Source organism: Cibotium barometz, chromosome 38, assembly GCF_041138505.1.
Source record: "Cibotium barometz isolate CiBa-2024 chromosome 38, ASM4113850v1, whole genome shotgun sequence".
Classification (NCBI taxonomy): domain Eukaryota; kingdom Viridiplantae; phylum Streptophyta; class Polypodiopsida; order Cyatheales; family Cibotiaceae; genus Cibotium; species Cibotium barometz.
The window spans coordinates 38,080,673-38,093,869 of record NC_141083.1 but is presented as its reverse complement, the minus strand read 5'-3'; the positions used below and the strand labels follow the sequence as shown (position 1 = coordinate 38,093,869).

Below are 13,197 nucleotides of genomic sequence, written 5' to 3'. Positions count from 1 at the left end.
ACTTTATCAACAAAAAGGTGGATGGCAACTTTGATGTTTAGAAAATAAAACATAAATTGCATATAATAATCGTGGTATATCTTTTTTTTTTGGATTGGATTTGAAATTGTAGGAAATTGTGTATTAAACCAATAAACACTTTATCAAAAAGGTAGATGACAACTTTGATGTTTAGAAAATAAAGCATTAATTGCATATAGTCGTGGTATATTCTCTCTTTTTTTTTCCATATGCGCGGTGAATTGAATTAGAATAGAACAAAAATTACATCAGCTGAAGCATAGAGAGCATCCAGGGAGAAACCATAGTACCAGCTTGAAATTGTAGGAAATTACACCACCACGGGCTCAAGGGCCTAGAACCCAGTACCTCTGGGATATCACTAGGCCTCTTTTAACCACTGTTAATAGTGAGTGGTATATCAATTTAATAACGGGCATCGGGCATCGGAGGAGTTTATAAATAATTATTCGGTTTATTCTTGTATTTTTATTCATTTTTGGCATATGATACCACCTTGGGCGCAGTTAGTGGAGGGCTTAATGATGGTGCTGTTGATTAACTCATGGTGATGGATGGGGTTGATGTCATTATTTTCATCGTGAGAGCACGTGGCGCCTTTGTGGACGATGATGGATCGGAAGGCGGGGATTAAGATGAGGGATGCTAATCTGAAGGGAAAGAATGTGAGGATCTCCATGACAACTTTGGCCCAGCTGTCCGCGGCCACAAACCCCCGCCCCATTGTGGCTAGCACCAGCCCCAGTGGGTTTGTGGTCACCATGAATGCCCCTGACTTCATCGCTCCCACTGTGTGCTTTGCTACTGAATCCGCTGACTCCGCATACCTCCTGCTGTATAGATTCACCCACTTTAGCAACTCCCGGATCTCCTCCTCCTTGTCCGCTGCAATTCCCCACGCAAAATTACATTAGAAATGCAGCTCACACTTTCAGACAAGCCTTTCTTGCTGCTTGTCAAGATCGATTCAGTCTCATGCATGATTATTGAAAGCCCAATCCATTGTCATTTTAGTAGAAAACCTGCTGAAACTAACGCCATTATGATGATTAGGAGGAGAAATTTGGCTTAATTCTTGTGTCAATGAGTATGCCTTGCTTTACTCTAGTTTAACTTAACATTGCATTCCTTTACTCTTCACTTAATGCCAAAAAAATAAAAAAAATAAAAAAAATCACATTACCTTCGTCAAGAAAAGGGGTGCTTGTGAAGCCCGGACAGATCAAGCTCACTTTGATATTGTATGGAAGGAGCTCAAATCTGAGACCCTCTGCTAAGCCTCTCATGGCATACTTGGTTGCTGTGTAAACGCTGTGGCCATACATAAAGAACTGCACAATGCATTACAACAACAACAATTCGAATATAAGAACCCCCCCCCCCAAATGACGTATTCAATTGAATGAAGAAAAGAAAACAATTAAATAAGGAAAATGTAATTGTCGAAGCAATGAAGAAAAGTAAACAATTAAGTAAGGAAAAATGTAATTGTCAAATGAACAATACACTCAAAAGGATATGATTTACACACAAGGTGATGTAAATAGGCCATTTCCTACAATTTGAAGTTACAGATATATATTATATCTGTCTTGATATATACATACATACACATATGTATGTATATATCAAGACAGATATAATATATATATGTATACATAAAGAAATGTAATATATATATATATATAAATAGATATAGATGTATATATATATATATATATATATAGAGAGAGAGAGAGAGAGAGAGAGAGAAAGACAGATATAATATATATATATATATATATATATATATAAAGAAATGTAATATATATATATAAATAGATATAGATATATTTATATAGAAATATAAATAAAAAGAAAAAGAGATTATATATATATATATAGAGAGAGAGAGAGAGAGAAAGAGAGAGAGAGAGAGAGAGAGAGAGAGAGATAGTATGTATGTATACATATATTACATATAGAGATTAAGGTTTGTAATATATAGAGATTAAGGTTAAGTTATTGTAAGTGGAGGTGGTACCAGGGAGGCGAGGGAAGCCATGATGACGATGGAGATGGGGTGGGTGCGGCTGCGGCGCTTGAGGAGGGGGAGGGCGGCGTGGAGGGCATGCACGCTGCCCATGAAATTGGTCCGCATCGTTACCTCCAAGTCCTCCAACCTGCCATCGCCTAAGTAGCCCCCCCTTGTCAACCCCGCATTGCACACCAGCACGTCTATCTCTCTCCACTCGAACGCCCTCTCTATCGCGCACGCCAACGCCTCATAGTCTCCCACATCCGCCGCCTGCAAAAACATGCTTGCAGTTAAAGCCAGAAACTATGTTGAAAAAAACAGAGACATTTGAGGTTACCATATGCTTGTATATATATTCGTATGTTGAACGAAAACACACACACGCGCTCTCTCTCTCTCTCTGTGTCTGTCAGTACAGTGTGTGTGTCTGTCTGTACAGCCAGGAATCTATGTCGAAAGCACGGGCGCGCGCACATTCTCTCTCTCCCCTTCCCTCTCGTTCTACTTACAGACAGAAACTATGTTGAAAACACCCAAACTCACGATGTTTGTATGTTCAAAAAACACACACACACACACACATTCTCATTCTCTCTCACACAGACACCCATAATGTTTGTATGTTCAAAAAAAACACACAAAAGCGCGCACACACATTCTCACTCTCTCTCACACAGAGACACACACACAATTGAATTCACCATGTTTGTACGTTTAACATACACATTCTCACTCTCTCTCGTGCAAGCTAAGCAACCGACGTTACATTAAGTTTTCACTCTTTGCATGACCCCCTTACCTCACACCTTATTCTGTCAGGGCTGCACTGCACCTCCTTCAAGAGGCTGTCTGCTGCTGATGACAAGTTGTTGATGTTTCTTGACACAATGGTCACGTAGGCATCCTCCAGAAGGGCCTTCTTGGCTATGGCAAGCCCAATACCACTAGAGCCTCCAGTAATGAAAACATGCTTCTTCTTCAAGGACTTGATGAAGGGGCGCTTAATGAGGCAAGATATCAGGAGCAAGATCGGCACGGCAACTGTGAGGACCAGAAGAGGCCTCTCATCATGAAACCATAACCTTCTTGCCTCCATTCGATTGAATTACTAGTACTATATAATTTAAAAAACCCAAATTGCTCAATTATAATTGTTTGCCAAGGTCAATGCAGAACCGGCTCGATCAATGCAAAATCTCTCGAGTACCGACTCGTTTAGAGTCCGGGCTGCAGCTTGAGCTCAGAAGGTGGGCTTAATGAGGGGGCGGGGGCGGGGGCGGGGCGGGGGGGGGGGGGGGGCGGGGGTGGGGATAAAGCAAAAATTGAGAGAAATGTAAGTGTAGTTATTCGAACTACAGTGTGCTTGAGAACTTAAATAGGCAGATACAGTGGAGGAGGGCCTTGCAGGAGTAGAGATTCAGTCACAAAGAGCCTGAGGAACGACGACAAAAATCGATTCTAAGACTCCAAATCGTGCGTCTGTGTTTGTGTGAGAAGGAGAAAGATAGAGAGAGAGAGAGAGACAATGAAGGGAGGACGACCTTGTGTGCGCGTGTAAGAGGGACTCAAAGGTGAGGCGGGCAACACCTGAGTCAATTTAAGTAATGGACGGCAAAACCAGGTGAGACCACACAACTCTTAACTTTCAAGGGTTGTTGATAACTTGGTTGTCTAGAGAGAGAGGAGGAGGGAGAATCATCAATGGTGGTTTGTTTAATAGTTACTAACAAGAGAGAAGTTTGGTTATGGCTTGCCAAACAATAATCAAGACTGTGTCGTACCTTCTAAATGTCTATAACTATAAGCTACCTTCACCAACCATCCTTAAAAGAGGTAGTTGTGTAAGTCCCTTCACAAGCTTCAATGCGCTTCAAACCTATTTTTGAGCATTTTGACCGTAAAATACTTGCGAATTTTCTAAATGCCCGTCCAAGATTACACTCAAGTACAAAAAAATAAATAAATGTTATACTTTACCAACCCATCAATTATGCTATACTTTACCAACCCGTTAATTTTGAAGGGCAACGGTGTGCCCGTGAAAAATCTAGCCTCAAATTCACTACTATCTTGGACCCAATACATAAGACTTTGTGAATATTCTATGCCTAGCTACTTCCACGTTCCAACAAAAGCAAGAAAAAGCTTTTTTCTATAAAATATAAATAGCATTCTAAAACACCTTCAATTGCCAAAACTATTCCTTTAAAGACTTTCCCAAAAAAAACAAAAAACTTTCCTACATTCAAATTTAATAATCAAGAGAAGTTAAAAAAATTTCAAAGAAAGCGAAAAGAAACCCATAACGCTCATTTCAAACCACCAGAAATAATCACTTAATGTCACAACTCAAGTGGCCAGTCTCATCTCTATATTATCTTAAGGAAGAGTTTCACAAAGCTACAACGTGTCAAGAATTTGGAGGTTTGGGAAGGGGAGGAGGAGGTTTGAGGAGGTTTGGGTAGCATTTGATTTTGGAAGCCTCAAAAGACGTGCGAAGCATCGGTTCCCAACTAGTTGATACTTAATTGTGGCCATGTGCTCACTAGATGACTCGGCCAGGCCAGTCCATCCTCTGACAAGCAAGAAATGAAGTGAAAGGTAGTTGAATGTATGGTTAGTTGTTAGAACCACAAACTAAAAATTGTCAATTCAATTCAAAACCTTACATTAATTAATTATTTTAGAGTCTTTATAGACATTGTTGCCACCCATAAGACTCGTGAGGGATGGACAAGGGAGGTCACCTATCCATTCTTAGGGGGGGTGAACAAGGGAGATCTCTGTCTATCCCTAACAGATTGCCAACCTTCGCATGACTATGGGTGGGTGAGATCTACATTTTTAATGAGTGGAGTTTATGTCTGCAAATCCACACATGTAAGTGACTATTTATCCTTATAGGTTAAAGGGCTTAAAGATATTAATGTAAAACCCTAAGTAAAAAGAAATATAATTTCAATCTAAAAACTTACCAGATTTGGATCGATTCATGCCAAGTGCCCTATTTATAACATAAGCTCTAAGACTATAAAGACCTTTACATGTACTATATGTTAAGGATGGCTTGTATTACTGTTATAAAGATAATTACAATACAATGTAAACCCTTTGCTTTAAGGAATAGATAGTTTTTTAATACCAAATAGGTGAAACTTGGATGATTCTTATGACATCATTAAAACTCAATTCCCAAAATTTACCATTCACCTCACATTAAACCTCTGTTTTAATGAGCATTGCATATATCCTCACAAATTCCTTATGCAAATGTACATTCCTTAATGGGTTAAGGCTCACTTCTATAAAGTTGGTATCCTCTAATAAGCAAGACATTAAGTGAAAGGTAGTTGAATGTTTGTTTAGTTGTTAGAACCCCAAATCAAAAATTGTCAATTCAATACAAAACCTTACAATAATAAAATATTTTAGAGTCTTTATAGACATTGTTTCCACCCATAAGACACATGAGGCATGGATAAGGGAGGTCACCTATAGGACTCCCTCCTCCTCTACATGACTATGGGTGCGTGAGATCTACAATTTCAATGAGTGGTGTTTATGTCTGAAAACCCACACATGTAAGCAATTATTTGTCCCTATAGGTTAAAGGGGTTAAAGATGTTAGCGTTAAACCCTAAGTAAAAAGAAATATAAGTTTACTCTAAATCGATTCATGCCAAGTGCCCTATTTATAACGTATGCTCTAAGTACATGTATTATATGTTTAGGATGGCTTGTGTTACTACTATATAAAGATAATTACAATACAATATAAATCCTTTGCTTTAAGCCGGAATGAGATAGTTCTTTAAGACCAAATAGGTAGAACTTGGAAGACGAAATCATAAGAAAGGTGAGGGCGTAAGGAGAGGGTTTTGAGGTTATTTAGTTCGTTTTCCCATGGGCCACGTTAGCTTCGGTGCATTCATGTAATGCATCTTTATTACAACAGAAATCTAGTATTCTCACGAACCTAGCGGCCAAGTTTTCCAGGCAAATTCCTAACTATGCCACTTTCGGAACATGCCCAAGTTTTATTAATTGCTATTGGCCTAGTTAACATCGCTTGTGGGAAAAGCCTCTTACACATTCAACCAAGAAAAGTGGATGGATGGCAGGTCTTGGAGTAGGAGTAGAAGAGCAATGCTTGAAAAAAATGACATTCTCTAATGTATTTTTACCGACCATAATTAAGAAAAACTGGGTAAGATTTTAAGTAGCCCTTATTTTAAGGAATGTTTTTTCATATTATAAAACTAGCATATAGTAGAGATTTCGAAAACAAAAACCAAACAGATTTAAGAGTTGTCCTTATTATGATTGGTTGAAAAATATCGAGCACTATAGAAGAGATTTGCTTGTCCAAACGGACTCAATGTTGAAACTTGAAAGTCTTCTAGCCATTATGGGAGGGCAGAAATACTCCAAAAAAACTCTTCTCCCATTGTGGCCCATCAAAGGGTTAGTGGTTTTTAAATTTAGTCGTTGGAAAGACGGGTTCAAATACTACTACCGCCTAAAAAGCTTAAATGTCCATTTTCCCTCTTCTTCCTTGTGTTGCATGTGACACAGTGATTGAAAAAAAACATATTTTTCAACCAATCAAAATAAGGACAACTCGTAAATCTATCCGGTTTTTGTTTTCAAAATCTTTACAATATGTTGGTTTTATAAATAAAATATATGAAACATCATTCCTTAAAAAGAAAGGTTACTTAAAATCTCAGCTGTTTTTTTTTCCCTTTTTTGAGAAATATAATTAGTTCACCTTTTCTAAATCCTGGGCGGTACAAATACACTAGAATTCCTTCTTTTTTTGAACACAATGATTTGAGAATGGTGTTCCAACTTTGCGAACATGGCTGTAGAGGAGTGGTTAAAGTGGACAAAGTCCCAGCCGGTGGTGCGGGTTCGATCCGTGCTCTCTACGGTGTTGCGCGTCCTTGTAACCGGAGTTGGGTGTGTGAGTAGTGTATATAAACCGGTGTAAAAAGAGAATGGTGTTCCAACGGTGGTTTTTAAGAAAAAAAATTTGAAGTAGGTGCAAATTCACGGATTTGATGGAGAGTTCAACTACCACAACGCGTAATTTCAGGCGGAACGGCTCTGCTGCCGCCAGCTTTCCAGATTTAACGCGATTTACTGCCGTCAAAGACTCCACGTTTTCCGCCGTGATGATGGTTTCCCACCACCGTCAAGATAGCTTCTAGTGGCATTTCACCCGTGTTTTTTGACCCTCAATCCTTTTTTTTTTTTTAAAAGCACGGAATTATGTTAGAATATAAAGAATAGCATGTACAAAATAACTTGCTTTTTAATCAAGATGCAATATCCAAGCTCCTAAGCCAATTCATTTTTCAGAGACCTCAAATTCTGAATATACTCGGTCAACTCAGAATCCTGCCTCATGATCTCCACGTCCTCTCGCTAGCCACTTTTCTAGCCTTGTTTTCTAAATTCGGTTGATCTTCTCCTGGAACTCATCCCTGGCCTTCCCCATTTGTAGCATTTCTTCGAGATCATTTTTCGTGTATTGTGCTTCACACGCCTTGTAGATGACTTTATGCAAATGTTTCATCTGCACATGCACATGCACATCACATCTTAGACCAGGGAGCATGTTGGTATTTACATGATTAAACAAGTAGTTATTTCGATTAATCCAAACAGCCCTCAAGTTTTCAACACGTATGACATTCCACACGTCTGTAGAGCACTTTAATTGTTGCCCTAATAAGATTTCTTGTCATTTAGGTTCCCAATTCTGAAGAGGGGAGACATATAGATTTAGGAGCTGAAGTACTTCCCTATTATGGGGGCATCCAATGAATAGATGTGTAATGGTTTCTTGTTCCCATCTACATCTAGGGCATATACCATCCCCAAATCCTATTTGATGGGCTCTAGCATTGGTTCATAGGGCTTTGTGTATAATCAGCCAGTGCAAGCAAGATTTTTTAGTGCGATCATTGGCGACCAGATTTTTGAGAACTTGAAACCCCATTGTTTTTCTGTCCCACAGTAGGTTCCATATGTTATTTAGCTTGTAGTGCAAAGGGGGGCCTTGAGGGGGGAGAGGCGGGATGGGTAACATGTTATGTTTGGGCTTCCATGAGAAAGCCTTAGATATCAGGGGTCCCTTTAGTTGGAGCAGAGTTGTTTTCTCCTCACGCCATAGCTTTTTCCTCTTTGAGATCACTTGAAAATCTTATTCAGATAGCTTGTAAAAATTCGTGAGCTCTTGATCAATCAACCACCTCTGGATATTCTTGCACCATAGATTACACCATGTACTAACGCCATTTTTGCGAAGTTTGTGGGCATGTTTATACAAGTTTTTTGATGTACAGTTTCCCACTGCCATGGAAAACCAGATGGAGTCCAAGTGTAGAATACCAGCATGTTTCCTAATCTTGATATGTACTCAGATTTCTAACTTACATCTATTCCAGGCGTGCCATATCAATCTGACTAGAGGGCTTCCTTGTGCTTTTATTTTCACTAGACTGAAGAAGAGTATTATTTTAGGAATGGTCTTCCATTGGTGAAGGCAAGATAGCCTGAAGTTGTCCACATTCCTATTAATAAGAAGTATTACCCAATCTTCTTGAGGACATATAAGGCTTCTCACTATCCATTTAGCAGCCATACAGTTTTCTACATCAATGGTGTTTGGTATCCCGATCCACCTTTATTCTTAAGCAAGGCGTAGACTTGCCATGCAACTTCAGGCATTTTGGATTCCTCTGCATTGCCAGACCACAGGAAAGTTCTACATAGTCTCTCTAGGTACTTGAGATCTTTGTTTTAGGGGTGCCAACATGAAAGGAAGGATGTAGATAGCAGTAGGGAAGAGGATGTGTTTGAGAACAACATTTCTTCCTGCAAAAATGTGCTAGAGCCCACTCCATTGTTTAAACTTGTCTCACACTCTTTCCATCACCCACATCCACCTTTAATGCATGGTTACACCGAAACCCTCGAAACCCATTGGAATACCAAGAAGTCTGAAGATTTGACCTTCCTTAATGACCTTGCATCCTTGTCTCCTCTAAGAGCCACTACAGTGGCTCTTTAAGCATTGTTTTAATCCATGTTTTAGAGTGATTGATAACTAATCACGAAGCTAGGCAGAAAAGTTTGAGACAATCCCAGAAAGTTGGTGTAGATGATTGGTCATTATGAATTAGCCCATTGGTATAGTCTGCAAATTGTTGGAGACAAGTTTTCTCTTTGTTGTTTGGTATCTAGTAGGGAGATTCCCATTAATTGTCCTTTGTCCATAGCCTTCTGGACCAGCCAACCTAGGGCATCTACAACAATAGCAAATAGTAAGGGGGCTAGGGGGCAGTCTTGTCTAATATATCTTTTGAAAACAAAGGATTCTATGAGGTGACCATTCACTATCACTCTGGCCTGAGCATTACCAAAAAGCACTTTGACCAATTTAATAAAGTTCGGCCCAAGACCCATATACACTTAGGGGCTGTAAAACAAAGTCCCACTCCAATATGTCATAAGCTTTGTCAAAATCTATCGCTTAAAGAACATAAAATCATGTTGGGTTTGTTGAGCATGCTCCACTCCTTTCTAAAGAGCTATAATGGCACCAAGTATATACCTACCTTTGATGAAACCCTTCTGCTCGGGTCTTATCCAGTCTTATAGATGGCATGAGCATCTTCTTGTTGCTAGGGCCTTTGCATAGATTTTATATGCCATGCTCAACATAGTTGTAGGTTTCTAGTTAGAAATCTCATCTTTAGGCCCTCTCTTATGCATAGATTTGATGACCCCTTCATTTACTGAAAAAAGGGAGGGAACCATATTTAATTGATTCATTCCAAACCTTAAGCAAGGAAGTTAGTAGGAATTCTTTATAGGTTTTAAAGAACTTTGCTTGGAGTCCATTGAGCCCAGGGGTCGTTCCATTCTCCATAGCATTAATTGCATCCTCCAATTCTCCAAGAGAAATATCCTCTTCTAAGATGATTGAAAGGCTTGGTGATATTGACTTCCTTCTGCATTCTAATATGGCTTAGATGTTTCCTTTCCTCTATATAGTCATTTTGTGCATTGAAGATGGAGGAAAATGCTCCTTGACAATGTCCATGTTTTCAGCCAAAGATTTTCCACGATTGCCACTTCTATGTTTTAACATGAGGATGTGGTCTGTGATAGCCTTCTTTTATGTTGTAACATGGGGATAAGATGGGAATGTGGTTTGTGATAGCCTTCTTTTTAAGGAGGAAGAACATATCTTTAGAGGGTCTATCAATCTTCCCATCCCACCACTCTCTTTAGATAGAGTTTGATGCGTTGACATTGTATCTCTTCTTCCTTCTTTAAATCTTCCCTAACCTTGATTAGATCCTCTTGAGGTCCACCTAGCCTTGATAGATTCTATATTCTAGAGTTTGTAGCTCCTTGTATTTCTTGGCTCTCCTATCTATCCTAATCTTCGTGACTTCCTTTTTTTATATATCTAGGAGCAGTTTCTACTATGAGTCTCTAACTGCATGTGTCCATGGTGTTATCGGAGACCTATAGACAATAAAATGTTGTTCCCATATTTGCTTTAGGTTTCTACACACTATGGGCAACTAAAACAATTTGAGATCCATGTGAAACCAACCTGCCCTAACCTTTTAAGTCCCTTGAGAGAGAAAACACAAGATGGGGTAATGGTCCAAGAGAGTAATGTGGTGTTGGACTTTGATCTTTGTATTTAGAAAAAGATTGTTGTTTCCAGAGGATGAATAGCACGTGTCTAGTCATGCTTTTCTTAACTGGTTGCCCAGTCTACCATTCCCTACCATTACCCCATGTGAATTCATTATCATAGGCCATATCCTATATAGCATGGATGCCTTTTAGGTCCATTCATTTAGTTCTTTCTAGTCCTTTAATTGTTTGTCCCATGCACCAAAATCTACCCTAAGGGGACTCCACCATGTTAAAGTCCCTATTAGAATTATAGAATACACAAAATGCATTAGAGAGTCCCACAACTCTGACTCAGGGGGCAAAGGGACCAGTAGCATAAACAAAGATAAGCAAAAAATTTAAAGTTATTTGATTCTAAAGGAACAACCACCCATCTATTTGAGAGGATCAACTTTATGATGCTTAACAAGAGACATCCGAGATTTCCATATTCCTTGAAGTCCCTCCCCCCCCCCCCCCCCCCCCCCCGCCAAGGAGATGATTAGAGTTGAACCGAGGAGTGCTTCTTGGAGATCAACTCTAGATTTTTAACTAGAGGTTGACTTGAGGCTTTAACTTCTTACAAAAATTTGAAGTCATGATGGATGTTTGATTGAAACATCCATTCTTTTATAATTCTAGATTGGTTATAATTAGTATGACCTTTAGTGTTGTAAGAAAATGATTTTCATGTCTTTCATGTCTTTGGATTTTTTTGGGAGGGTCTAGTAGAATCTTGTGTTCTCTTTTTTGTGGGAAGAGGGGAGATCATGTCCCCTACTTGGGACTATCTCCTCTTAAGGGGGCAAGCATCTCAGGTTTTATTGACCGTGCTTTTTTGATGTTTTATTTGACAGTGGCTAGAGAAAGTATCTCCCCCCCCTCTTGGCAATGATTCTTCCTCTGATTGTGTTGGGCCATCACCCAAATTCAACAATGAGGCAAGCATCTCAGGTGATTCCCCCCCCTCCCCCCTCCTAGCAACGATTCTTCCTCTGCTTGTGTTGGGCCATCACCCAAGTTCACCAATGAGGCATCTTGGAAGTCCATATCCTCTACCTCTTTCTCCATGTCACTTTCTTGGAATTGTGTACTTGCTAACTCTTCATCACCCTCCTCACTTGAGGAGTCTTTGATTGTCTGTGTAGGATCAGAAATAACCAAGAGTGGGGAGAACCTGTCAATCAAAGACTAATCAGTTGAGGAGTCTTTGATTTTCTGGGTAGGATCAGAAATGTCAATGAAGAGTGGGGAGAACTTGTTGTAATTTCTCCTTTCTAAATCCTTATGGACACCCTTGGGCTGCGTCTCTCCTCCCAACAAATTAAAATCCCAGATTGTTTGTTATGGGAATATATTTTAAGCCCTCTTAAAAATATTATTCTACCCTCTTAGATAATTCGAGGACGCTTGGATTAACTTTGCATCAAGCTAAGTCATGTAATGGGTGATGCCATTATAAATATTAATATGTTTAGTGTATATTGATGTATGGTTGGGGCCTCTAATGTTTGTTTCAGTTGGTTTGTATGGAAGGGTGATTCATGGGTTATTGGCAAATATGTTTGTGGTTATGGTTTGTATACTTATGAAATAATTGTTTAATTATTTTATATGTGAAGAGGATTCGGAAGATTGAGGAGAATTTGCATATAATTATTACTTGGCACACATTTTTGTAAACAAGCTTTGTATATACATGTGCTAGCTTGTGCACATTTTGATTTAAAGCCTTAGTTTATCAAGCATATACTTGAACTTTAATATTTTGTAAAGTGTGATATGCCCTCAATTTATGGACACTTTATTTTGAGCATAAGAGAGTGTTGTGCAAGAAAAGCACCTTTTTGTATTTTTGGAGGCTATGGCCTCACTTGGAGTAAAGTATTGCATAAATACTCATGTATGGGGAGAGGCCACACCCATGTGGGGGGATGATTGCACCCAATATTGGAGTCATGATTTTTAAAGGGGGTGGTAAACCACTCGCCTCGCATTGATCCAACTGTATGGATTGAATTAGCTCTTGAAGGAGGTTTGAGTCCCATAATCACATTGCTAAACCACTGCAAGCTAATCAAATCCATAATGGATGGTGCAGAGTCTTCTACAATCAATTTGGAAATTGCAGCCTGCAAGGATAATTATTTTTTGGAATTAAAAAGAGAAAAGAAAGGCTTCAAATTCTTCTCTCTTCTTCTTCTCCACCGCGGGCGGTAGCGTGAATCTCCATCTCCCTCTCCTCTCTTCAATCTCAGCGGTATAGCCGCGAAAATTGCACAATCCTTTTTCTTCTTCTTCTTTTGTGTGCGACTGGCTACTTGCTGAGAAGGAGAGAAAAATGCTGTTTTTTTTAAAACCTTTGTACGCTTTACATAAAAAAGCTTAATGTTAAGCCTTATATAAGCTTTAAAAGCTTATCTTTAAAGGTTTTCAAAGGGGTTCAAAGA

The 13,197-nt window shown here is 39.2% G+C and overlaps 1 protein-coding gene across 1 annotated transcript; it reads right to left on the bottom strand.

Moving 5' to 3' along the window:
- Window positions 1–200: 200 nt before the first annotated feature.
- Window positions 201–3,322, bottom strand: LOC147616675 (3-dehydrosphinganine reductase TSC10A-like). The gene is made up of 4 exons (XM_086777747.1): window positions 2,838–3,322; window positions 2,045–2,308; window positions 1,205–1,352; window positions 201–906 (listed from the first exon to the last, which is right to left on the bottom strand). The coding sequence occupies exons 1-4, from the start codon at window positions 3,132–3,134 to the stop codon at window positions 494–496; spliced, it is 1,122 nt and encodes a 373-aa protein (XP_086633873.1). The 5' UTR covers window positions 3,135–3,322; the 3' UTR covers window positions 201–493.
- Between the last annotated feature and the right edge of the window lie 9,875 nt (window positions 3,323–13,197).